The 26,624-nt window shown below is 51.4% G+C and overlaps 1 protein-coding gene across 3 annotated transcripts in view; it reads right to left on the bottom strand.

The window, feature by feature from the left end:
- The window catches only part of DNMT3A (DNA methyltransferase 3 alpha), a 103,709-nt gene that overhangs the window by 24,766 nt on the left and 52,319 nt on the right, over positions 1-26,624 (bottom strand). For all 3 annotated transcript variants that reach the window (XM_038560954.1, XM_038560953.1, XM_038560955.1), the window contains exons 4-6: positions 23,608-23,878; positions 17,416-17,459; positions 16,814-16,960 (exon numbers count right to left, since the gene is read on the bottom strand). In XM_038560954.1, coding sequence (XP_038416882.1) covers positions 16,814-16,960; positions 17,416-17,459; positions 23,608-23,878 — 462 coding nt within the window. The remainder of the gene's footprint in view (positions 1-16,813; positions 16,961-17,415; positions 17,460-23,607; positions 23,879-26,624) is intronic.

Genomic DNA, 26,624 nt, shown 5'->3' on the forward strand with positions numbered 1-26,624 from the left:
AAAAAGCCAAGGCAGGTTTCAAGGATCCTCAGGTCATGTATGTCCTTGACCTTCCAAAGCAACCCTCCTGGTGGTTACTGAGCTAGGTCTTTTTTTTTTTTTTTAAGTTTATTTATTTTTAAAGTAATTTCTACCTCTATTTTTTTTAAATATTTTATTTATTTATTCATGAGAGAGAGAGGGGCAGAGACACAGGCAGAGGGAGAAGCAGGCTCCCTGCAGGGAGCCCGACGTGGGACTAGATCCCAGGACCCCAGGATCACACCCTGGGCCAAAGGCAGGCATTAAACCGCTGAGCCACCCAGGGATCCCCTAATTTCTACATCTAACGTTGAGACTTGAACTTACGACCCTGAGATCAATCCAACTGAGCCAGCCAGGCACCCCGAGATAGGTCTTTTGATTGTGATAAAGATAGTCAACCTGAAATAGGAGGGTTATGTAAAACGAGCCAGGTTCTTAGAAACGTGATAGAAGTACATTGGAAGGGGGGAACTCCTGGATGAAAAAAAGAGCTGGTGGATGTCAAGAGCCTAAAAGAAGTGTTGGAGAGGAAGTATCCAGGATGCCCAAAAGAGAGAGTGACCTGAAAGAAAGGGCACATTTCCTGTATGACAGGCAGAGAGCAGGGATTTAGCCTCTTTTGAGGACACCTGACTCTTCACCCTGACCCTGGATTCATCAAGCAAACTTCTAATCTTAATTACATTTTTCCAGTGACTCTGATACCCATAAGTTGCCAGAAGGCAAGAGGACAAGTATTAGGATCTGTGTAGCAAGGACAGGTCCTGTTATAAATCGGTAAGTTTGGGCAGCCCTGGTGGTGCAGCGGTTTAGCGCCGCCTGCAGCCCAGGGCGTGATCTGGAGACCCTGGATCGAGTCCCACGTCAGGCTCTCTGCATGGAGCCTGCTTCTCCCTCTGCCTGTGTCTCTGCCTCTCTCTCTCTCTCTGCATCTCTATGAATAAATAAATAAAATCTTAAAAATAAATAAATAAATTGGTAAGTTTAACAACCTGGTGTACGTTGCTCTCCTGTGTTTCCGAAGAACATGATCACAGTAAGTGTGGTTAATCTGACTTTCCAGCTCAAAGAACTGAGATGACGCACTACTAGGCCATGAGCACCCCCGCACCCACCCCGTGCCAAGAGCAGTAAGTCCCACATGTCAAGGTGGGAATGCCGTATCTGCTGGGCTGATATTAACTCAAAGTTCAGTGTTCTTTGGTCTGCATTGACATGAAATCCAGTGCTGGAAGGAGGAGGGGGGGGTGTTATGTGACTTCTATCAAACAGGATATTTAACTACCTGAGTCCCTTTACTCAAAACCAGAGAAGCTATGATCCCTATGAAGCCACCTGCAAAGCCCCACATCGAGGAGTCACGGCATATATTTATTACCACATAAGCTTTCCCAGCCATCCCAAGGCCAAGGAGGCTTCATCCCCACAAAAGGCCATGAGATCAAAATGGATGTCTCTTCTGATCCTTCCCTTCTCCTGCCTACAGCTCTAAAGCCTTTGTGCTGTGCAATAGACTCTGACTACCTGCTGATTACAGGCAACACTCTGCGTGGCATTCAAGGCCCCCACGATCTGCACAGCACTTACATCACGCAGCCCACGCTCTGCCCACCCACTTGCTATTCCCAAAATATGCCCTTTCCCTGCCTCTGTGCCTTTGCTCATGCTGTTCCTTGCTCCTCCCCTGCAACTCCCACCAGCCCCAATCCTATCTATCCTTCCAGGCTTGGTCCACCTCCACCAAGAAAGTTTCTTTAGACCCAAACTGTCCAACAGGGTAGCCACTCACAGCATGTGCTATTTCAATTAATTAAAATTAACTAAAAGTTCAGTTCCTCAGTTGCTCTGGCCACCTTCCAAGTATCCAGGAGCCCCATGTGGCTGAGGGCTACTGTCCTGGATGGCACAGATCTTTAAAACATTTTGATCGCTGCAGAAAGTTCTGTGGGACAGTGCTGCTCTGGCCCATCCCCCTCTCCTACACCCACAGAAAAATGACCCTGCCCCTCCTCCGCCTCACTCCCATAGCACCTTGTAATCCTCTCTCTTAGCACCTGCCAATATTTGCCCACTAAGGCGATTGTGTACTCATCTTTCTCCTCCACAAGATTAAAAATTCCTAGAGGGCAGGGCCTGGACCTTAGCTTCCTATGGAAGCCGTGTGGACTGGAGCTCCTTGCACGCTATAGAGGATTTAAACAGTGTTTGTGGAACGGAATTCAACATTGTCTCGGGAGCCTCATCTGGAATCCACTGCCCAAGTTCCCAATTGGGGACAGATACTTTCCAGAGCAAAATTCTAATAGGTGCTAAGAGGTCCAGGCCTAGGGCCCCCCAGAGAGGCCGGGAATCTTTGTTTGCATATTCCCCTGCAATCCATATGGAGGTTGCAAGCAAATGACCAGGACTGGGCTGCTGGCAGTGAAGCTAAAAATAGCCACGGAGCCAACAGCAAGGAGTTAGCAGGACTTGTTGCTAGGGAGACCAGTCGCAGAGAGAGCAACTAAGCAGGAGAGAGTGTCAGACCTGCACCTGGAGAGCAGAGGCCATAGTTGGGGGGGTGGGGAGCTTGAAGTTGACAGAGGTCCAAGGCTCCCACCTAGAGATGGTCTGTCTTCTGGCAGCTCCTGACTAATGCTCTAAGTGGGGCAAATGTTCCCCCTGTCCCTCAGTAACCCATCTCCATGGAAACCACCATTACTGGGGTGAAGTACCAGCCCCTGGAAGGGAGGCCTCTGCCTAGAGCTGGTTGTTATGGCAACATTACCCCCCCTTCCTGTCATTCTCTGTCTCTGGGCTTCTCCTGTGGGGGAAAGGTGGGGGCCTGGTCTTGGCTTAGCCAGCGTGACCAGGAAACACCCACTTCCTGACAGGAGTAACCTGCAAGGGGCTCTTCAGAAGCTCCTGGGAACCCAGCAAGGCTGGTCGGTCCTCAGCACAGGGCAGAGCTTCCTTTTCTCCCTGCAAGGGCCCTGTGGATCTTCTGGCCAGGAGAGTCCCAAAGTCGGTTGGGTTTAATTGTATTAGGATCGCCCAAGGAGATTTTCAAAAATATAGATTTCTGGGCCCTGAGGAGATCAGTAAGCTTGGGGCAAGGCCCGGGGAATCTGTTCAAAAACCTCCCTAGGTAATGCTGATGCTTGCCAGGTGTGGAAACCACTAAAGGCCCTGGCTGTCCCGGTTACAAATGAGGAAACTGAAACCCACCCAAAGGGTCAGAGCCACTAACTGAAGAGGAAGCGGTCTGGAGAGAGGAAGGGGTAGGTAGAAGAAGATGCAGAGGTGAGCTCCCCCAGTGCACGTGTCTGAGGTGAGGCTGCTCCCCTCCTGCTCCCCTCAAGCCAGAACACGCTCTATCTGCTGATCCTCGATTGTGATTTAGAACTGAGCCTCTCATCGAGCCATCCCCTGTAGCACAAAGCAGAGGTAATGGGGCTGGGCAGTCTAGTCTGGTTCCCAGGGTGCACAGCATGGTGGCAGTCCAGGCAGATGATCTGGGCTGAAAGAAACTATCCTCCTTCGGAAGCAAACCAAAAGGGTCACCATGGCAACCTGCAGTGTGCTGGCCTGGTTGGGCTCTGGGCCATCTTCCCAAACTTGGGCCCGAGGTGCGGCGTTCAGCAAATGCCGGGGGGCTGGGACGCCCCATCCCCCTCGCCAGTCTAAAAGCCCACAGCAGAGCTGTGCTGTACTCCCCAGGGAGCCGACAGCCAAGCCTGCCTGGAAGGCACTCGGACAGGACCCCAGAATCCAGGAGCTTGGCAGTCCTGAGCCACCTGCAGTAGCTGGGGGGAGGGGGGCGGACACTGCAGAGGTGGGGGAGACTGGCCTCCACCCTTCTGTTACTCAGCCTAATTGTGTGCCCAAGACCCACCGCACATGGAACCACAGCCCTCATCCAAGACAGCATGCAATTAGATGGTAAATTATGTGGTGGGGATGCTGTCTCCGTGTGCTGAAGGAAATCAGAGACCAAGATCAGTAAGGGCAGGAACAGGAGCGTGACAGGGGCTGAGCTAGCAGTGAGCACAACCTCCCAGGGTTTTCAGACAAGAGAGGCCAGATCTTTAGGGGTGTCTGCAGTTGCCTGGGCTCCCCAGCAGATGGAGGGCAGGGGTGAGAGGCATAAGCACAACGGGAGGGAGGAGGAGCCCTGGTGCCCTGCTGTACAATCCACACACTCAGATGTACTCTTCTGAACTGGGGAGCGATAGAGGGTCAAGGAGGCACCTCCTGGCTGACCCCTCGCCTCATTTCTCCCTACCACGACCCCAAGCAGCCTTCACTCCTCCCAACCTTGTCGTTGTCTCCAATCACTGCTGCACTTCCCTGATGCTGTATGCCTGGAAGCCCCAATTCGTCAGAGCAGCCTTGAGGCTCCTGGACCTCACTGCACCCATCTGCCTTCTCCTTCCCTACCGCTCCAGGTCTGCTCCAAAACACCCATCTGCCTTCTCCTTCCCTACAGCTCTAGGTCCGCTCCAAAAGGGGAAGGCTTCCCTGCAAGGCCAGCTCTCTCCTCCGGATCACTTTCATCCCCTAGATCAGAGCCGCTGGGTGTGCAGGGCTCTACCTCAGAGAGAATAGAGGGCGGGGTCTGGGCAGGGAGCAGGGGTACAGGTGGCAATGTTGCTGTCCCCAGGGCCTTGGCCAGGTCAACACAAGGAGTGGGATGTGAGGTCTCAGCCTGAGCAGAGGATCACAGCTGATGCCAGGACTAGCTTCAGTAGGTGCCTAGCTTCTCTGGCTCCTGGTTTCTGATCAGTCTGATGGGACCACCAATGTCTGCTGAATATTACAGGGAGGACCGAAGGAAGGCAGGGAGGTGCACCATTTGAGAAGTGGAAAGAACCCTATGTCCAGGTGGCCTGAGCACTTGTCCATGTTGTCACTTGGCTTTAGAAACCTGAACCTAAAGAAAAGTGTGAGGGGTATGGGTCAAAAAGAACCTGGTAAACCCAAACAGACTGACTTCCCTTCCCCCACCCCTGCTCCAGGCCTGGGGGTCAAAGGGAGGGGCCTCAGGGACCACCATTCAGATTCAGGCATGCAGACCCTCTCAAGTTTCAGAGTCCTAAGAGAAGCCCCAGGAGGAGCCCGGCAGACTAGCATTGCGGTAAACTATTGCTGAAAACAGCAGGAACGCCTACCATCTCCATCCCAAAGGGAAAATTTGAATTCCTGTACCAAGTCCTTTCCGGTCTTCTCCCCCCACCCCATGTTTGGAAACAGTTCCTTAGCTCCGCCTCAGACTCGCACTTCTTTTCTCGCTCAGTTATTCCCAGATCAGAGAGTCTCACCCTGGCTGTACATTAGAAATCACCTGGAGTGCTTCAGAAACTCCGTGGGCCAGGGCCCATCACTAAATTCCAAATGTAATGAATCGCGAGGAAGGGCCCAGGCAGGGCCGGTTAAAGCAAGACGGAATTCCCAGGTGATTCTAAAGTGCACAGAGACACACCCCGCCCACCCCCCCCCCCCCCCCCCCCCCCCCGCCCCAACGATGTGGGTGATACAATAAATGCATCTTTTGAGAAATCACTTTTGTACCAAGTTTGGTTTACTCTGAATCATCCAAAGCTTGGTGGTTCTCAAACTTCTAATAAGCCACAGAATCATCTGGGAAGCTAGCTAGAAAACCAGCTTTCTCAGGAACCACGCTAGAGATTCTGCTTCTATAGGTTCCAAAAGGGGCCTAGGAATGTGCCTTTTGAATGCACTGCCCAGAAGCTTCGATGCAGTATTATTACACCAACCTGCCCTTTAAGACACACTGAATTCTAATGGCATTTTCGTTATTTATGGAGCAAGCCCAACTCATTTCTGGTTTTTGTTTACTCCACAAAGTTGCCCTTTAAACAGCATCTAGATACAAATACACAGGACATTGAGCTGTCTCATCCCTATTTTCTTCAATCCATCTGAGTTGGAAGTGAAAAATTAAAATATTTATACTGCCCACCGTTTACTGACTACAGAGGAACAGAGGAAGAGTCATAAGGCATCTGTAAAGAGTTGTAATTTAAAAAATGGCAAGTTGGAAGAAAATTGGTAAAAATCACACACGCACACTCATGCGCACATGGCACGGTACCAGGAGTATAAACTGAGAGGTGGAAGGCCAGGAGGGCCAGACACTTCACGGAGATCAGAAATTAGAAAGGGCTCCATAGTCTGGTGAGGAAAGGGCTTGAATGGTTCTCTAATAGGTTCCAGAACTCCTTTGGTTCCGGAATTCCTCGCGGTCCCAGGTGCCAGCTGCTCCCAGAAGCTCCAAGTCCCTGCCCCTCCCTATCCTGGTCCTGTCATGCGGGTTGTTCTCCATCCTTTGGGGCTCCCCCTCACACCTCTGCAGCATGCACTTGTCCTCCACAACCCTGACCCCCAGTCTGGTTCCAGAGCCACCTTTTGAGCTGCCTGCTACACCTCTCCTGGTGCACAGACACCCCTGCTGGCTTCTCAAAAGCAGCCTAACGCCTGACACAAAGGTCTGCCTCCCTCCTAAGAGAATACTTTCAGGACCTTGGGGTAGGCAGAGAATTCTTAGAGATACACACATCCACATCCATACTAACTGAGAAAAGGAAAAAAATGGATAAATTGGACTTTATTAAAATTAAAAGCTCCTGCTCATATCAAAATACATTCTTAAGGAAATGAAAAGCCCACGCCACCTTCCGGTCCCAAACCTGCTCTTCCTCCAGGATCCTCTAGCTCAGATAACGACCACCACCCCCAGTCCCCAGATCCAAAGCAGGTTTCTCCCTGCCCTCCAACTGGAGACAATTCTATTGTGTCTGCCTCCTGTTACCTGGAACCACAGTCAAAGCCAGATGGAATGCCCTCCTAACTCGTCCTCCTTCTCCACTTTTCTGCTCTGGACTCCCTTATCTTCCTTAAGCCCATTTCTCCCTCCCCTGCACAGTGAAGCCTAAACTTCTCACCATGACAGGAAGGCCTTTGCTGATCTGACCATCTTCCTTTGCACTCTTATCTCTTCTTATGCTTCCTCCCTGATTCACACACCCTAGTTGCCAGAGCTCTCACTGTTCCCTCAACAACCCAGAAGCTTCATGCCTCCTCTTTGCCCAGTGGTTCTTTCCCCGAAATAACCTTCCTTATGTATCCCTACTAGAATTCTCAAAGGATGCCTCTGCCAGAAAGCTTCCTGGGAATCCCCTAGAAGTTCTCTCGCCATCTTTTGTGCTCACCAGACTCCTGGTACCCAGAGCACAGAACAAGCCCCACACTCTGCCTGTCCCCGAGGTCACGGTGAATATTCCAGCCTCCTCCACTAGCCACATGCGCCTCTGGGGCAGGAGCTGTGCACCTCCAGCACCACCACCGCAGTACTGTGTGTGTTCAGTGATGACTGAATTCAAGTCCATTAACTCCTTCATCTCCTTCCTGGAGTCACACGGTCCAGCCAACCTCCCCATGCTTCAGCATCCCTGGGGCCTCGTGGACAAATGGTCTGGTCTTTCCAGCAAAGCAGAGAGAACATTACCATTATACCTTCTCCATTGTCTGCCTCATAGAAAGTGCTACGAGAATGCTTCTCACAGTTGAGCCAAATATGCAAGCCATCTTGAGGTGCTCCAGACTCCAAACTCCCAGAGGATTTCTCGGCACTCAATGCCCCTCCCCATCATCCCTGTCAGGGAGACTCCTGGTTCCAGTGGAAGGCCTGCGTGCTGTCTATTCTTTGGCAAGCCCACCCCAGGGTCCCCAGACAGGGCTGGTTAGTTGCTCCCATGGCCCTTTTGCTCATATTTCTAAAATGGTCCTACTGGGTTGGAGCATTATTATTATTCCCTTACCTGCCTACCTCTCTGAGGGCCGGGGCGGATGGGGGGATCCCAGGATAGGATTCTGGCTTTCCTTCAAATCTGTTTCCTTAGTGTCTAGAAAATGCTGGAATGCGGTAGATACCTAAATAAATAAGATACCTATCTTAAAGCCTAAGCACACAGTATTTGCTCAGTTAAGGTTCGACAAGTCTTTGAAATAATGAATGAAGGATTATGTGATTAATGAAAAGTAGCAATAATAAGGGAGCAGATCTTGGGAGATGGCCACCAAAGCCAGAAGCTGGAACGTGAATTCCCAAGCTAAGGAAATGCCCCAGGAAGACGGGAGCAAGTGTCAACCTCTGTGGGGGGGTAGGGGGGGTAGCACTTTGCCACCTCTCCTTTTTAGCCTCTTCCTGGCCTGGGCCTAGTGTCTGAAGATGAGCACCACGGTCAGCCTTTCTGATCTGGGCATATAACACCAGCAGAGGAAAGAGGGATGGTAGAGAAGAGGAAAGGAAAGCTAGCCTCTAGCACCAAACACGTAAATGTTACGGAAGTCTTGATATGGATCCTTATCTGGATACTTTATATGTGTGCTTCTCAAAGAGGCATGCATGTAAGGTCTGAGAATGTACTCAAATATTTAATTTGGAAGTCATGTACAAGGTACTATAGGAGACAAAGGTGCTACAGAGCATGACTCCAGCTCTCCTCCCGGCAAATGATAAACTTCTGGGATCTCTGGTGTCAGCTACGTCTATCTGTCACATTACAAAGAAGGAAGCTAACATACAGAGAGAAGGACCTTCTCAAAATGGATCAGGGGCAGAGGCTGAGCCCAGAAACCAGGCCTCCTGAATCTCGCTCCAACTTTCTTTAAGCCAGTCTCACAATATCAAATGTACAGTTATGAGAAAATGGCAATTTTTGAGCCCTGAAGGCCTCAGGACCAAATAAGTAGAGTGGGGGACCCATCCCGATGGCTGAAAAGGACCCAAACCTGGCAAAGGTGAGTGGCCAGCAGTGGACGGACAGCCCAGGAGGTGGGGAGAGGAGGTGGTGGGGCAGGGGGTGGGGGGCAGCTCTAGCCCTCTTTTAACCCCATACTTTAGTTTGAGGAGAAGCCATGACTGCAAACCAGGAAGATACTGTTGCAGGTGAGTCATCTGGGTGCAAAACAGAAGTAGCATGAGATCAGTTCTGCCCCTGGGAACGCTCTACAAGCACATCCGTGTGGCGCTTACCTCCTCATCTAGGGGAAATCTTAGTTTCCTAAGAGTAAAACAGGGATAAAAATAATTCTTAGAGTAATTGCAGACAATATATCTGTCAAATGACAAAAATAATACAATTTAGTAATGAGTTTGATGTCTTTTATTCAAGGAAGAACAATCCACGGATCGGGGAGTACAGTGCCTAACAAGCAATAGAGCACTCTTCCGGAGGGATTCTGGGCAGGAGCAAGCTTGACGAATGTTAGGAGACGCAATGCAGAAACAGGGCAGGATTGGCTAGGAAGTGGGGAATTTCCTTATAAGGCTAGCAGCTCCTGTTTGCTAGGGAAAGGTGAGCTGTAAGATTGTGATTGATGCATGTGAGGCTTCTGGGACAAGTGTTTCCCAGAAGCTCAGGTGGACTTAGGTTTAGCTTCCTGACCTGGGCTGGGCCCCTGGAGCAGACTCAATTTTGCGGGGTTCCCAGCATATGAATTCACTTGATCGCATCTTAGCTCTGGGGTGAAAGTGAATGCTCTTGGCACAGTGCTGGGCACGAAATAGGTGCTCAGTAAAGTCCGACCCCCTTTTGCCTGGTTTGAGGGTTGCTGTGGCCAGCCCTGCCTCTTGCTTTCTCACCACTAAAAAGTGGGGGTTGTTCTAAGAGGTCTTTTCTGTGCCCCCAGATGAAGTGAACGCTCCAGTGTGCAAATGGTCCACCTACTTAGGAGACAACAGGAGCCTCTAGGATGGCAATTTCATAGCCTATCCTAAAGGCCAGCCCTAGAAGTCACTCTGATTACAGGCTGTCATGGGAATACCTTTAAAAACATGTTCAGCCTTTTGGTAAAGTACTCTTGTCATTCCTGCCCCAAATGGCATCGCCTCCTTGAAGGGAGATGTTATTTTTGAGGCTGTCCTACAAAAGTTCAGGTTGTCATTAATTTATATATGGTGGATAAGTGAGGGATGCCTGCTGGTCACAATACCCTAAAACTGCTATCCACATACTTTGCTAATAATTTGGTTTTAGTCCTTAATGGTCTACTTTGCGTTGCCATGTCTCATGTCTCCTATACTAAAGCCCAGGGGATCACACCTAATTCATCTCCTTATTCCTAAAGCCCCCAGCACAATGGCACCCTACTTAGTAGGTGCTCAGTTATTGCTTATTAAATGGAAAATAGCACAGCAGGAGATGACCCTCTGGACAGTCACAGGCTGTTCTTCCCAGGATGGACAGGAAACACAGTCTGTTGAGACTGCAGGGTTATAAAGTAAGAGGAAGCAACATTTGCTCGGCTCATAGAAGCAGCAGCACAAATGGCCAATAACCATATGAAAAGATGTCCAGCCTCACTTAGTATCTGGGAAATGCCAATTAAAATCATAATAAGATACTATTTTTCCCACCCATTAGATTAGGAAAATATTGATGTTGGCAATGGTGGAAGTCTTCTCATACCCTGTTTATGGAGCATAAATTGGTGCTTGCCCTTTTTGGAGAGCCATTTGGCAGATTTGAGAAAATGCAAAATACACATTCCCTTCAACCTAGCATTTCTCTTTCTAGGGGTCTTAGAGAAACAGATACACAAAGAGCCGTGACCAAGGATGTTCACCGCCGCAGTGCTCACTTAAACAACATGAATGCCCCCCACTCAGAGAACGTTTAAGTAAAATCATGGTAATCCATATGGTGGGATAGAACCGTAATTACATGGCTAGATTGTAGATACTAATCATAAGTGAAAAAACCAAGCTGTAAAATGAAACTACAATGTGGTTCCCTTTATGTAAAAAAGGAAAAGAAACAAAGGCATCTGTGAAACAAAATTATATATTTATACACACAGAGATGGATAGAAAAAAATCATGTCATGTATGCACCAAACTAACAACACTGGGCACCTCTGCTGCAGGAATTAAAATCATGGGGGAGGGATGAGGTTTTTTTTTTAACAAGAAGAATGTATTTGTGTAATACTGGTATCATTTAAAATCATTTAAAGTCATCCAGTTCCTGTTATATGCTAGCCCTGCACCAGGAGCTTATTATTTTTTTTCTAAAGACTACTTATTTATTTGACACAGAGAGAGAAAGATTACAAGCAGGGGGAGCGACAGACAGAGCGAGAGAGAGAAGCAGGCTCCCCTCGGAGCAGGGAGCCCCATGCAGGGCTTGGTCCCAGGATCCAGGTATCATGACCCGAGCCAAAGGCAGATGCTTAACTGACGGAGCCGCCCAGACGCCCACAGTAGGAGCTTTAGATATTAAGAATTACTTTATTAACCCACACAATTCTGAGATTAGAATTATTTACTCATTCAGCAAACCTTTACCCAGTCCTTCCTGAATGCCAGCCCTGGGGCCAGAGGTGCCCAGAGTGCCTGCATCTACCAAGCTCAGGTTGGGGAGAGGCAGAAAGCAAGCACTGGCAAGTGCTGCCCTCATGGACATGAGACCCGCCTGGAGTGTCCAGCGTAGCCAAAACCAGCTGTAGCCAAGGGACCTCAGGTCGGTAGGGTTAAAAGTGATGCTGAAGTTCTCACATCTGGTAAGTCACCAAGCAGCATTTGAGCTCACCTCCAAAGGTGCCCTTCCCTTTAGGAATAGGCAAGCTTTGCTACCTGTAGGGCAGCCTAGAAGCAGGGGATTGCAGGGGGTGGGGTGGGGGGCTGCCCAATGTAGGAGGGGAAGAAGGCAAGAGACTAGACTTGAATCACAGATAATTTGTTATCATCACTACTGAATATGTATGAAGCATCCAATAAGTGTAAGGACCCATGAGTCCCTCCCTTCAGGATGGGAGCCAGGAAAAAGACCAGATCCTAGATCAGCAGGACATAGTATCCTTGCCTTGACATAACATAGAACTGGGCTGGGGTGAAGAGACTATTGAAAGAGCCATAACATCACTCAGCTACAAGTGAGTCCTAAAACCATATGCAGTGGTATACACTGGAAGCCCACAGCCCCTCCGGCTGGATGACTAGCCCCCTGCACCCCCTCTGCCTCCACGCAGCAAGAACCAATGAAATAACACATGTGAGAAGCCCCTGCTAAGCCCAAAGTACTCCCTTGGGTTTTTCTGTTCCGTTAATTATTAGAAAGAGGAACCTAGGACTTGCCCTCCTCTGGGAGGAGGAATTGCCTCCTGTCTGTCCTCCTCACTGCCGGGGTCTGGGCTGATTCGGACTCAAGCACGGCAGAGGAGCACAGGGCAGAGAGGAGTCAGGGCACCACCTTACCCATGGGAACCCACCCACATGGGTTCCCTGGCTCCGTGCTCTTCTCCAGGTATGCCTGTCAGCACCTCTGGAAAAAAACATATGGAGACCAAGGGCTTGGGGCCTCAAGGCAGAAATCCCAGGGTTGAGCTCTCTGAGGAGGTGTCGTACTTCACCAGCCTCTCAACTGCTTGGCCAACCTGCAGCCATTTGTGGAGCCTATTCTTCCTACCCAGTATTGTGATGGGGGGAAGACACAAGTAACACATAAGAAATAGTGGAAAACATACCCTATGCGATATCACTGAGTGCTAAACCCAAAAATAGTGACAGTAAGAGCTGTGGAGTGCAGAGAACAGGTTAGTGTGAACTGGAGAAATCCTGGAGAGCCTCATGGACTCATTCCCGAAGAGTAGGTAAAGGAAAGATCAGTGGGAAGAAAGGGAGGGAGGAAGGAGAGGAAGGAAGGCCCATGGCAAATATAAAGGGAGGACTGGTCCCTCTTAGAGGCCCTTTCTCTCAGAGGACAGTGATGAAACCGGGTGGGGTGAGGATTTCTGGCACCATGAGGGAGACGATGCAGGGGCCACTGCAGGTTCTATAGCAGGGCCTGGTCATGATTCAAGCAGAGCTTAGTCCTAAAAGTAGTAATGAGGACGTGAAGGGAATACATGAGGGAACAGACAGGAGACAACTGCTTCCCACTTCCAGCCGGAATTCCCACCTCAGCCTCAGGGAAGGAGCAAATGTCGCCTTTTCCTCAACCAGTTACTTTAAATTTCATGATATCACTTTTGTGATATTCTAAGCCTTCTTAACATTTTTTTTCCTGGGGGAGGAAAACCTGGAGAGGTATGTAGTATCAGCTGGAAAAGTAAAGAGTAAATCTCACTCAATAACTGGACTGACAAGGATGTACTGGCAAAAGGAAATTTAGCTGAGGGAGTATTCTGAGGGAAGCAGGCCGCACAGGTGGGGCACGTGGACCAGGGAAGGAGCAGGTGCAGACTGGAGCCCCAAGACAGGACAACACAGTCCTCAGGCCCCACATCCTGTGCTTTACCACCAACTTCTGTTCCTGATCCTGAAAAGGCCATGCTGCCTTATGCCCCAGAGCCTTTGCACGTGCTGTACATCTCCTTCTGCAATGTCTTTCCTTCCCTTTCCCTAAATTATAGTTCATCCTTTAAAAGCCAAAAACCACCTCTTGTTGATGCATGGATGATCTTGGCAGAATTGATCTAAACCCCTTTGGGTGATACTCTTCCCAAGGTGCCCCAAACCCTCATCCTATCTTGGGATAATTAAGAATCCTCTGGGTTTCCAGTACCCTCAGTATCTCACACAGTGCTCAGACATGGAGGGTTCTGGTCGCCCAAAAACAGTGCCCTGCAAGAAGTTTTAAAAGCAGGTGTTGCATTTTGAGGTTAAGAAATGCTGGCTGGGCCTTCAAGTGACACTGCCTAGGAAAGAGCTGGAACTGTAGTTCTAGGAGGGGTGGTGTCTTTTTGGGAGGAGGGCAGGTAGTAGGATCTAAGAGGGCACATAAGTGGGAAGGGGATCAAGAGTGGCGGCTGGGGATGCCAACGTCAAGGGACAGAGAAGGATGCTGAGCAGATACAGTTGGAGGAAATGGGAAAAAATCCCAGGGCCAAGGTCAGGAAGGCCAAGGGAGGCAGTATCAGAAGAAAAGGTTGAATGTCAGGGAACGAGGTGAGGTTGCCAGTGGAGGAAGTGTTTCTTTACCTCTGGTAAGCCACTAGGAAGAGAGGCCTGCTGGTGATAGTTACTACCCTTTGGTCTGAAGGGAACCTGGCAGGCTTCAGAGCTACCTGTGTTTCCCCAACATTCTCAATACCTGCAGCTAGCTCTCCTCTAGACATCTGGCCCAGCCCAAGGCAGGTAGGTGCCTCACTGTGGCCAGGCCTTGGCGGGCAATAGAAAGCCTGAATGGGACCCAAACCTGTGGCCAGCGCAGAAGCACAGTGCCTGCCCCCTAGTCTGAGAGTGAGGGGATCAGCAGTGCTGAAACCCACACTGGAAGTCACGGAATTTCATATGGACATCTTTAGTTATAGAATACAAATAAGGAAGGAACAGTTTTACTGGCAAAAAGTATACTGGTTTTTGTTATTGCTATTGTTCTTTTAAGTAAGCTCTACACCCAATGTGGGGCTTGAACTCATGACCTGGATGGAGATCAAGTCTCCTGCTTGACTGACGGAGCCAGCTAGGCACCCCAGAAAATATATTTTGGGGGCAGGGGCAGGTCTCTACACCTCAAGTCACATATACCTAAAACATTTTAAATTAAATCAATGTTGAAAGTTTTCCTGTTAATGCTCACTGATTACCTTTATTGGCTGGGAGTGGAGAAGCAGATGCCAAAGGTTTAAAATTTACTAGAAAAGTTTTTGATGATGGTTGAAGCTGGGGGACAGGCACATGGAGGTTTGTTCAGCACACTATGCTCTCTACTTCTGTGTATGCTACAAGAGGCCCATGATAAAGTCTTTTTAAATTCTAGTAGAAAACTTAAAATTGAGAAAATGCACCTACTACCTTAATTTTTCCTGCAAGTTGAGAGAAGATCCCCTTTATTGCAGCTGAGGGTAGGCTTCCATCATACTTCTTCAAGGGAGCATAGTTTTAGAACCACAGAATTTATAAATTTTCCAGGTCTAAAAGTCACTAAGTCTAAGCTTTTGGCCCCAGGGCTAAGGGAGAACAGGAAAATGCAAAGCCCCCCCTGCTGGCCGCCGAGGACTGATGAGTGGGCAACCGACCAGATGGCAAGAATAGCCCCGGTTCCTGAATTTCATCCCAAGACCACACTTCGTGCTCAGGGTCAAGTGCCTCTCTTCTCCTGGACCTGGACCTTCGACAGGCTGCCTCTTTCAGGGGAGAGAAGTTCCTGCCTTCCTGGATCCCAAAGGAACTAGAAGCAATCAAGTAGCCAAACCCATACCTTGTTCTGAACTTTTTCTACAAGCTCTCACACAATGTAAACCTTCCTTTGTAGGCCTGGGGTGAACACCCTAGATGGTGGCAAGTTGCGCCATTTCTGTTCCCTTCCTGGTGCCAGAGGTCAAGTGCCTTCTCTCTATGGTCAGACAGGAGAACAGCCCCACAAATCAGGCTTGAGGGGCTGCCGGGGCTCCTTGGTCTTTCAGTCTCCACAGCCTCACCTCCCATCACTGCTGTAGCCTGCCATGGCCTGGCTTCACCCCCATGGAAGCTTCTCTTAGGAAAGTCACCAGCTACCTCCAGGTTGTCAGAGGCAATGGGCCTGCCTCTCTGGCCCTGAAGTCCTCTCTACATGGCCCATAGCTGCTGGGGTTTCTGTGGATGTGATCCTGGGACTTGGTCTCTTCTCTCTCCCTGTCCCGAGGTGAGCTCATCCGTTTCCCTGGACTTAAACACCTGGACTTCTGCTCTTGACGTCCTCTGACCTTTGCATCTGCAGCCCGGACTTCCCAACCCCCCAGGCTCCAGGCACCTCAGCGTCTCAGACTGAACTTGTAATTCCCACCAGTCCCAAACCTATGCCTCCACTAGCCGAATTCCCCACCTGAGGACATGGCACACAATCATCACTGGGGGTTCAGGTGAGACCCCTGAGAGGTGTCCCTGAGTCACTTCCATTTCCTCCCCTGCCTCACCCTTCCCATCCCTCAGCAAGCCCTACTGACTCTATCTCTAAATACATCCCGAATCGACCCTGTCTCCATTGCTGCCCCTTTAATCCCCTGCATAGAAATCTTTAATGTACCGAGAATTACACCAGCTTCTGGCCAGGACCTGCAAAGCCCCAGGTGGTCGGACCCCTGCCTACCTCCCAGCCTTGTCTGGCTCCACTTTCTCCCTCACTCCTTTCACACGGGGCATACTGGTCTCTCATTTTGCCAAACAAGTCGAGGTCTTGCTTGTGATGTTTCCTCTGCCTAGAACATTCTATACCCCACCTGGCTCCTCATCAGATAGCTTCCATAGGGCTCATGGGTGGCGGGGGGCGGGGGGGGCGTTGGGGTGGTGGTGGAAGCTAGGTAGTAGAGAGATTTAGTAACAAGAGGCACCAAGGCAGTAGAGACTAAATGACCAAGGAGCAACCAGATCAGAGCCAGCTCTTGTTCTTTAGGTCTCAACTTAAATGCCACCTCCGCCAAGAAGCCTCCCCTGACCACCCCACCTAAAGTAGGCCTCTGTTATCCTCTGTTTCAGCCCAGGCTTTATTTTTCTATCTCTACTTGACTTGTTCTGTCTCCCTCCACTATCAGAATGTCAACAACACGAGGCCAGGAACTATATACGCACAGAGCCTAGTATGCTACCTGGTATGTGGTAAGTGATCAATAAACATTTCTGGAACAAAAAAAAGAAACTGGTCACTACTTAGGAGTTACACAGTTCCCTGTGAGTGCAAAAGGTTAACCTGAAGGGGACACTGAGGCTCAGCAGGACCTGACAACAGCTCCCAAGGGTGGCTGAAGCTAAGTTCTGGTTCTCCAAATCTGTGGGGCAGGCTGGGGCCCAGGCCAGAAGGCACCTCACCTCCCTTTTCCAGCGTGCCAGCCACTCGTCCCGCTTGCGCTTGCTGATGTAGTAGGGGTCCCCCGCCTGGAAGGTGAGCCGCGGCATGGGCCGCTGGCGGAGGCTGGACTCCCAGCCCAAGCCACCCCGCAGCCGGCCCCGGGAGCCCTAGGACAGAGACGACAGAGAGACAGACTGGCATTAAGATGGGCGCTGACCGTCCCACCGCAAGGTTTGTTCCTCCTGCGGGGAAACTGAGGAGGCACTCACCTCAAACACAACACAGGAGCTTTGACTCCTGGCCAGAGAGGTCAACCCTGCAAGTGCTGGGCAAGCCCCTGTTTGGGCTGGAGAAGTGAGCCACAGGGGGAGAGGGGGCACATGGACGTGACCCGGGGGAGGGGGGGTGCCTGGTCTCAGAGCGGGACCAGCTGGCTGCCTTGTTGGGAGGACTTCTAACCTCCACACCCATCTCCTTTCCTCCTTACAAGGGGACGTGTAAAGAAGGGGGCGGGGCCGCCTCAAGATCCCCTCACACACAGTCGCCACAGGTGGTCAGAGGTGGCTTTCTTCTCCTAGAATCAGGATCCACAGAGCCCCTGGGGGTTGAGGAAAACACTTGCCTCCATTTTCATGGATTCGATGTTGGTCTCCTTCTGTTCTTTGCCTGTGGAGAGGGAAGAACAAAGGGACTATGGACAGAGTTACAGGAGTGGCTCAGAGGCCCCCTCTTGTGCCTGGGGTCCCTGCGCAGGGACAGGGGTCCTCCAACCATTCAGGTGTTCACAGGTCAAATGGGACGGCCCACCATGTGCTAGGCACCACGCTGGCCCCAAGGACTCAGAGTGTGGCCTTGAGCAGAGAAGGAACTGTGGCAGGTTTGGAGACCCAAATCCGAAGGAACAACAGAAAAGCCAGGGCCATGGTTTCCGGACCACTGACTCTGTCTCAGGCACACAAAAGGGGTCACCTAGAAACAGCTCCCTTCCTAGAGGAGGGGGCCAGACTGCAAAGCCTCCCCCTGCCCTGGAAGTGAGCTCAATGCTTCTATGGAGTGAGGCAAAGATATCCTGGGGGGGGGGGGGGGGGGAGAGGGGGCAATGGGGTACAGAGCCACTAGAGCAAGACTGGCGAAGCAACTTGGTTTCTGAGACTCAGTTTCCTTATTTGGAAAATCATGATGCTGGAGATGATTTCTAGGGTCCTTCTGCAGTTCTCAATACTGTGGTTTCTGTTGCTGTTATTAACATCTGCCTCTGTAACCCTATTCCCCACCCCATTCTCAGGTCTCTGAACCTTCATTCTAAAAGACTTGGAGTCCAGGTGTTTCCGTGTGACCTTGGTCACTTCTCCCTGCCTGTTTTTTACTGAATCAACATAGCCAACTGTTCTAAAATCTTTAGGTTACTGGGAACATTGAGTGCCTGGAGCAGGGCTTGGCATATAGTAAGTGTTCAATAAATGTTAGTTTGGATCCCTTTCCCTGAAGTGTTTCCTTGGTCCTGTCTCTTGCAGCTCCTCAGCTGGGCCCAGATTCCAGTTCCTGGAAGGAAAGGCTCCCCTGGGGGCAGAAGCCCCAGAAGTCCTGTCTATAGGAGGGTCTCATCTCATCCTCTCCCTGTTCCTGTCTAGGCCTCATGAGGGAGGGTAGCTACACTCCTCCAGAACATCCCTGCGCTCCTCCGTGGTCCTCTCAGGTCCTCCCCCAGATGCCCTCCCCAGGTCCAGCACACCCTTGCAGGCTAGCAGGCCCTGGCTGAGGGGCTGGGTTAATTATGCCCTCCAGAGCTTCCTGCGGGGTCGGGTCGGGTCGGGTCGGGGGAGGACGGTGAGCTCTCCTCTCACCTGGGCCCCTGAAAGTCAAGAGTACTGAGCTTGGGCCCAAAGCAGGAAGGTCACTGAGGCTGGCTCCTGGGAGTTGGGGTGGGGGAGCCCAAAACGGAAAAAACAGCCCCTACTTCATCTCCTGGCTCTGAAGCGGAAACCAGACACAGCACCGAAGGCCTCCGAAGGCCCCGGAGAGGAAGTTTCTTTCCCTCTCCGTCGCTAGAGGAGAGCTGGGGCTCCGTGCCTGTGCCCCCGGGGGAGGGGCACCCCGGTGACGGCGCCCCGCTCCTGTGCCCCCGGGGGCGGGGGCGGGGGCGGGGGCGGGGCGCGGGGCCAGGCTCCAGGGCGGGCCGCGTGCACTGGGGCGCACGGGGCGGGGGCGGGGCCGGGGCCGGGACCGGGGCGCCCCCGAGGGGCGCGGGGCGCGGGGCGCGGGGAGGAAGCGCCGGTGCGCTTCTGGCCATCGCGGGCGCGGCGGGAACCCGGTGCTCGCTCACGCGGCACACGACAGGCTTTTAAGGTATGTCCCACCCGGGCCTTCTGGCGCTTCCTCCGGGCTTCCGCTCCCCTCCCCGGACTTTCTCTCGGGCTCCCTGGGGCCGGGTCCCCCCTCCCGCCGCGCCGCCGGGGTACCCCTCCTCTCAGACCTGCCCGTTGTCGCGGCGAGGCTTCGGACTGCCAGTAGGGGGCGCCCGCCCTCGGCCCGGGGTCCCTGGGACCTCTCCCGCGTTTCCCATGGGGGCCCCTCCGTGGCATCTCATTATGGGGAATCCTCCATTCATTCGAATGAAGGAAAATCAGGGTTGACGGGAACCGTAGAGACGATGGAGCGCCTGTCCGGCCCCTAGATTTTGCCAGTGGGGAAACTGAGGCTGAGGACTGGGTATGGAGGGACTTACAGAGCTGAAGCCAGATTTCAGGGCTCCTGAATGCCAAGCCCGCTCACTTTACCCTCCACCACCTCCATGTTCTCCCCTTCCCCGTTCCCTGGCCCCCGTGCTCCCCCAAACAGAATTACTTTTCCTTGTGCAGTTTCCAACTGGCTGCTTTCTGGAATTCTTTCCCTGACAGATTCTGCACATGCCCACTGAGTGATATCACACACACACACACACACACACACACACACACACACACACTTTCCAGCCTGGCCCAGCAAAACAACAAACTGGGCTGCCTCAGAATACAGCACTTGTTCTGAGTCAAGGGGGGTCAGCTGCTCTCTCAACACTCCCTCTGCAGTCCATCTGCTCCTGGCCCAGACCCAGGGTCACAGGCGGGCCAGGTGGCAGTGTGCCTCCCAGGGTGGCCCTGGCAGGCTCCGACCTGACCCTAGAGTATCTCAGGTCCAGGGGGCAGGAGAGGCCAGGGTGCTTCCAACACTTACCTGTTGGTCTACACCTACACTCACCCCCGGGGCCACCCCAAATTTCCTTTAAAAAGAATCCAAATCTCCATGACAAGGCTAAGGCCAGGCTTCCCTCAGAGGGCAGTCACTAGCCCAAAACCGGGTGATCAATCTGAGCAAAGAAAGGCTTTGTGCTGACCCTAACCTGGTCCTTTACTAGTTGTATAATCTTGGGTAAGTGACTTGACCTTTCTGAACCCTCAGTCTCCCCATCTGAAAAATAAGGACAATAAGAGTCTTCCTCACGTGATCACAAAGATTAAACAAGAGAATATGTAACTAAAAAGCAGGGCTTCTTAAACTTTAATATGTATCAAAATCGTGAGATCTCTTTAAAATAGATTTTGATTCCATGGGTCTCGGGTGGGGCCTGAGATTCTGCATTTCTAACTTCCGAGGTGATACCAGGTAACACTGCTGGTTGGTGGGGCCACTTTGAGTAGTGAGGATACAGGACACTCAACACATAGGCAATATCCAGTAAAAGAAAGCCATATTACCATTGTTTCTATTATAATCATGGCGGCATTAATGCAGGAGTGCAGGAGCGGTCCCAAGGCCACCACCTGCCTATCCAGGTGGCTCTTGTCCTGATTACTCATCATCTCCCCTGCTCCTCCTTGTTTCTCCTGGCTGGACTATCAGGATCTGGGGCACCTATGTGCACAAAAATGCTGCCATAAAGTCCTCTGTTTTTCCTGTATCAGAACTAATGGAAGGGGTTCAGGGAAGATGGATGGGGCTCCCTGAGAGGAGACCTGGAATGAGGGGAACAGAAGGGAGACCACAGCCAACTTGCTCCCTCTCTGCGGCCTCAGTCTCCTCCCTCCTTGGAACTAAGCAGCTGCAGACGCATTCTGTGTGGCTGACTGTGGGCCAGGCGGCCAAGCCTCCAGTGGACCACGACCCACGGCCCTGGGCAGCACCTCACCGGTGTCAGCATCCAGGCAATGCATGGTGGCCTTCGGGGGTCCCCACAGCTCTGAGGCCCACCAGCATGTCCACTTGCTGATAGCTGCGGCCACACAGGAGCACTCCGAGGCTATCGGTAGGCCAGGGAGGCCGGAAGTGCTTGCCGGCCATACTCAGCACTAAGATTCTGTGGAAGGTCCACCTGGTATGCGAAAATCCCAAACCCAGGAGTCACCTTGACACCATCTCTCCCCTTTCCCCTGGTGTTCTTGGCCCTTGTCCGCTTCTCTCCACCTCTGCTGCCACCTCATGACAGCCGCCCTCGGCCCCTCAACGGCTGTCGCAGCCCCCTAACTCAGTTTCCCGGCCCCTCTGTTCCATTCCAGGAGCCAGAGCACAAAGTGATTTTTTTCAAAACACAAAGCAGATCATGTCACTCCCCACCCCATCCCCAGCCTCCCGGGGAAGGTGTCCTCACAGGCCTGTCCAGCCCTGTCTGCTCTGCTCTCACACCCTTTTCCCTTGCTCTCTCCACTGCAGACTTGCTGGTTTCTCTCAGGTCTCTGGGTGACCTGCTCCCTCCTTCCCCGGAGCTTCTGTAATCTGTCTTCACTCCCTCCTACCCCCCCAAAGTGGTGGCCCCCCAGTCATCCTCCAGCTTTCGGGGAACAGACCGGGCTGGCTGGGCTCTCCCTGTCACAGTTCCTCAGAGAACTGTGTTTATTTTCTCTTAGAGAACCTATCTCCCTGTATAATCACATGCTTCTCAGTGTGACTTTCTCGTCAACGGCTGTCTCTCCAGCCGACTGTGAGGTCCTTGAAGGCAAGAACCAGGATTTTGTGTATGAGGGCTTCCCCAGCTCCTGGCACAGATCCTGACACACACACACCAAATGGATGTCTGAGAGACACCTACTCACTGACTTGAAGTAGGAACTCGAGAACAAATAGAAACGGAGACAGGGAAATCCCAAAGTGAAAGCAAACCTTCAAGGGTTAAGGGCGGCCTTAGAGCAATGGCTCCATCCCACCAGATGGGAAGGACTGCAGCTCAGTGCCAGCCAGTGGTGGGGTCCCAGGAATCCGGGGATCAGCCGTGGGCATGCCCAGCTGGGAGAAGCAGCACATTTGCGGGAGGTGGGGGTGGTGGGGACTGATGGGCTCCCAGGTTCCGCTCTGGAACACCCAGTCTTCTTAATGGGAGGGATGGTGCCTTTGCTTCCTTTCCTCCTGGATTTCCCTCCAGCCCAGTGTCGGGACAAACTCTCAAGACACTCAGGTGAGGCCAGGAGCCCTGGGCAGTTCCAGGCTGGCCTGTCCTGAGCCCCACTGCAGAATATTTTTAGTATATGTGCCGCCGAAGCGAGCACCCCACTGCAGAATAAAAGGGGACAGTGGAAGGGCATAAAAACTTTGAAGCCAGAGACCAAGACGGAATGCATCCTGGATCTACCCCTTATGGGCTTGGGGGCCCTGGGCAAGTCACTGCATCTCGCTAAGTGGCAGGGGTTTTTTTTCTGCCTTAAAATGGGGATAATACCTCTTGAAGAAGACTGAGTACTAAAACGACGAACACAGAGTACCTCAGAAAGCACTTTGCGCATAGTGGGAATATCATAAAAATATTAGTTGAATAATTAATGAGTGAAAGATATAAATATATATATATCTTTATATTTGGAAATTTCTTCTCTGGAAATGCTCTCAATCCTGCAGGAATATTGGGTTTGGAGCCATACAAAATAAGTTATGCCAATTAATCAATTTACTCATTCCATCATACACACTTGGAAGGAAGACTTTTTGAATTAAAACGCACATATGCAAAACAACCTGGCAGGGCCCCGGGAGGATCAAATGTGATAATATATGAGAAAGCGCTCTGTAAACTGTGAAGCCCTGTACAAATGCTAGTTGTCCTCATTACTAACATGTTTACAGCTCAGTTGGCCCTGAAATCACTGGCTTAACCTGAAAGAGAAAAGTAGGCAATTTTCCAGGACTCCAGGGCAAGGCCAAAAAGTCTGGGGAGGAAGGGGCCTGGGCTGGGCAGCTCACTGGCCACCCCCATCCACTCCGCCCCCAACCCACTCAGTCACATCCACATTTGAGTTGAACCCATGGTGGGTTCAAGACATCTGTGCCTGGGAAGGCTCCTGGACTTTTAACACCTCGGCGGGCATCCTGGAACACTCAGGCGAAGGGTTACAGACACAACAATCCCTGAGAGCTGTGGGTCTTATAAAAGAGGAAGCAGGCCAGGTGAGGGCTGAGGGAAACTGAGGCACACAACCAGCCTACAGAGAGGTTGGGTGGGGGGAAGAGCCATCACCCCAGTCCTGCAACTGTTGGCATTCTATAAACCCACTGTTGCCAGATCTAGCTTTTTTTTTTTTTTTCCTCATGAGAAGCCAAAACTCCAGATTTTTATGTGAAATTTCTTGATTTTTAAATACTGGCAACTAATTTTTTAAAATGTCTAAAACACTACATGGGCCAAATAAAACATGTGTGCAGGCTGCATCCAGCCAGCAGCCTCCAGGGTACAGCCTTGGCAAGTAGACCTTCGGCTCCCATGCCTCCTGGGACCTGTTGGCCCCAAGTCTCTAACCCTTGGGGGGGATCCTGGGGAGCCCAGAAGAGGCTTCCCCTAGCGCCCAGGACTCACTCTCTTCTGTGGGGGCTCCTCGGCCATCCTTGGGGGTGCAGCAGCCATTCTCCACGGCTCTGGAAGCTTCAGGTGGGGTCTCAGCCGCTCCCTCTCCCTCTGCTGGGGCCCCGCCCTTCTGCCCTCCAGCAGGGCTCCCCTCCTCTGGCTGGGGCTCACTCCGCTTCTCCAAGTCCCCGTTGGGTAACAGCTCTGAGGGGCCTGAGTCCTGGGCCATGGACGGGGACTTGGAGGTCACTGCAGAATCCTTTGGCGTGTCACTGCTTTCCACCTGGAAAGATGAAGAAACAGAAGGGGAGGATTAGACCTGTGGTCTTGCGCCACTTTTGGATCACTAACCCTTCTGAAATTCTGGTGAAAGTCATGCACCCTTTGTCCAGAAAACCATGTTCACACAGGCATCCACGTAAACAAATATACTAACAATTTTGCTCTCTGTTTCAAGGGATTCATGGGCCCGACTCCCTGCAGTCAAGGGGTTTGTGGCCTCCCGTGTAAGAAGCAGAAGAATCCAGCCATGTCTACCAGCCTGGTTTCACTGCCCAAGCGACACCCCACCAAAGCCGCCACCCCTACTCCCTGAGGTGACATAGGACTCCCAAGCCTACTCTGCAGCCCCTGTTAAAAACAAACATTCTGCTATTCATGAGTGAAAAAAAAAATACATATATCTATGTAAGTAAAAACAAACATTCTGGAGCACCTGGCTGGCTCAGTCAGTAGAGCATGCGACTCTTGATCTCAGGGTTGGAGTTCAAGTCTCCCACTGGGCCTAAAGCTTACTTAAAAAAAATCAGTCAGGGGGTCCCTGGGTGCCTCGGCAGTTTAGTGCCTGCCTTTGGCTCAGGGCGTGATCCTGGAGACCCGGGATCAAGTCCCACGTTGGGTTCCCTGCGGGGTGCCTGCTTCCCCCTCTGCCTGTGTCTCTGCCTCTTTCTCTCTGTGTCTCCCATGAATAAATAAATGAAATCTTATAAAAATAAAATAAAAAATCAATCAATCAAATAAAATATCAAAGATTTTTTTAAAAAACAAACATTTCGGGCAGCCCAGGTGGCTCAGCAGTTTAGCACCTCCTTCAGCCCAGGGCCTGATCCTGTAGACCCAGGATCGAGTCCCACGTCGGGCTCCCTGCATGGAGCCTGCTTCTCCCTCTGCCTGTGTCTCTCCCTCCGTCTCTCTCTCTCATGAATAAATAAATAAAATCTTAAAAAAAAAAAAAAGACAAACATTCCTCACGCTATCCCTCCTTCAGATCAGGACCCCTCCTCAGAAGATTCTAGTGCCACCCATCAGTTCTGGTAACCTTGGGCTGCTCTGGCTTCTGCCAAATCCCTCTGGCTTTCCTTTTGGCTTCCCCCAAGGCCCAGACCCAGATAGTGACTAGCTGCCAACTGGAGCACAAGGCTCAGTGGGGGCCTCCCAAATATGCTGGGGCCCCAAAGCCCAGCACAAGTCTTTCCCTCAGCTCTGGACCCCACGTGCTCTCCGGGCACCCCAACCCCTGGAGAGCCACAGCCCTCACGAGCAGTTTGCAACCTCTGCAGTAAGCCAGCCGGGCCGGTGGTCTCATGCTCCCCTTCCAAAAGGAAACGTATCCCTTCATCCCCAAGAGTCTAAGAACTGAACTTGCTACTACAGTTCCAGGTAATAAGAATCACATCAAGGGTAATCATAGGGATCCCTGGATGGCACAGCGGTTTAGCGCCTGCCTTTGGCCCAGGGCGCGATCCTGGAGACCCGGGATCGAGTCCCACGTCGGGCTCCCAGTGCATGGAGCCTGCTTCTCCCCTGCCTGTGTCTCTGCCTCTCTCTCTCTCTCTCTCTCTCTGTGTGTGATTATCATAAAAAAAAAAAAAAGGGTAATCATAACTGTGCTTTGTAAAGGTCACTCCCTCTCACCGTTACCCATGTCGACCCACTCACCCTCCCTGAGGAGGCTCTCAGAGAATTCTAGGACTTGCTCGAGGCAGCACACTTTGAAGGACAGAGTGAGGGCATGAAAGCCTGGTGAGTACTTTGTCCTTGGCCCTGCAGGGGCAAGCAGGCTAGGGCACCTCAGAGGGAATGGAGGTGTCCTCTTGGGGCAGAAGAGGCAAGCATCCCCTGTGCTCAGTGCCCTGCCATGCCCATGGGCACAGGGCTGCCCTCAGCAGTCCTGCCCGGCTCCATCCCCCGAATGCCTGTGGGAAGGGCAAACACGCTGCTAGCCTGCCACCCCTAAGTCTTTTTTTCCTCCTGTTTATAAAAGTCAGACACATACAAACATTCAAACCACATAAAAATGAGTCGTGGTAAAAGGTTAAGGCTCCTTTTTCAATCCCCTACCTCCAAAATCACAGGTAAACCCTTAACAGTTTGGTGAGTATCCTTTCTAGACTTTGTTTCTATGCATCTACGATGGTGTGTGAGTTACATGTTTACACACATGGATTCACACACACAGCCAGATCCAGAATTTTTTTTCCCTAATAGGGTATCTTACTACTCAGTGTTCTATAACTTGCTTTTTCACTTACCAAGCATAGTGGGCATCTCTCCATACCCGTGCATATGGATCTGTCTCCTATTTCACAGCTGCTCAACATTCTATTGAATGGATGCTCCATAATTTATTCAAACAGTTCCCTAATTGTGGGCCTTTGGGCCGATTTGCTTTTTGCTGCAGTGAACCCCCTGCACTTACAGTTCTATGTGCCTGTGTATGTCTAAATCAGAGTCCCAAAAGTGGGCTGGCTGGTAGAGGCCTGCTTTAAGTGTGAGTAGATTGGCCAAATTCCCTCCAAAGACTTGTACCACTCAAGTGCACTCTGACAGCCTGAGAGTGCTGGGCTCCCTCCCCACACAGCCCAGTAATCTCCAAGGCTGCTTCTGCTCTAAGGTCTATATCCTCAACTCTGAACCCAGCTGCTATCTGTCCAAGAACCCCCCCAGGGTGGCAAATAGGAACAAGGGCCTTGGGGACAAAAAAAAAAAAAAAAAAAAGAAAAGAAAAGAAAAACTAGAGTCTTCCCTGG

The sequence above is a fragment of the Canis lupus genome, chromosome 17, assembly GCF_011100685.1.
Source record: "Canis lupus familiaris isolate Mischka breed German Shepherd chromosome 17, alternate assembly UU_Cfam_GSD_1.0, whole genome shotgun sequence".
Lineage (NCBI taxonomy): Eukaryota > Metazoa > Chordata > Mammalia > Carnivora > Canidae > Canis > Canis lupus.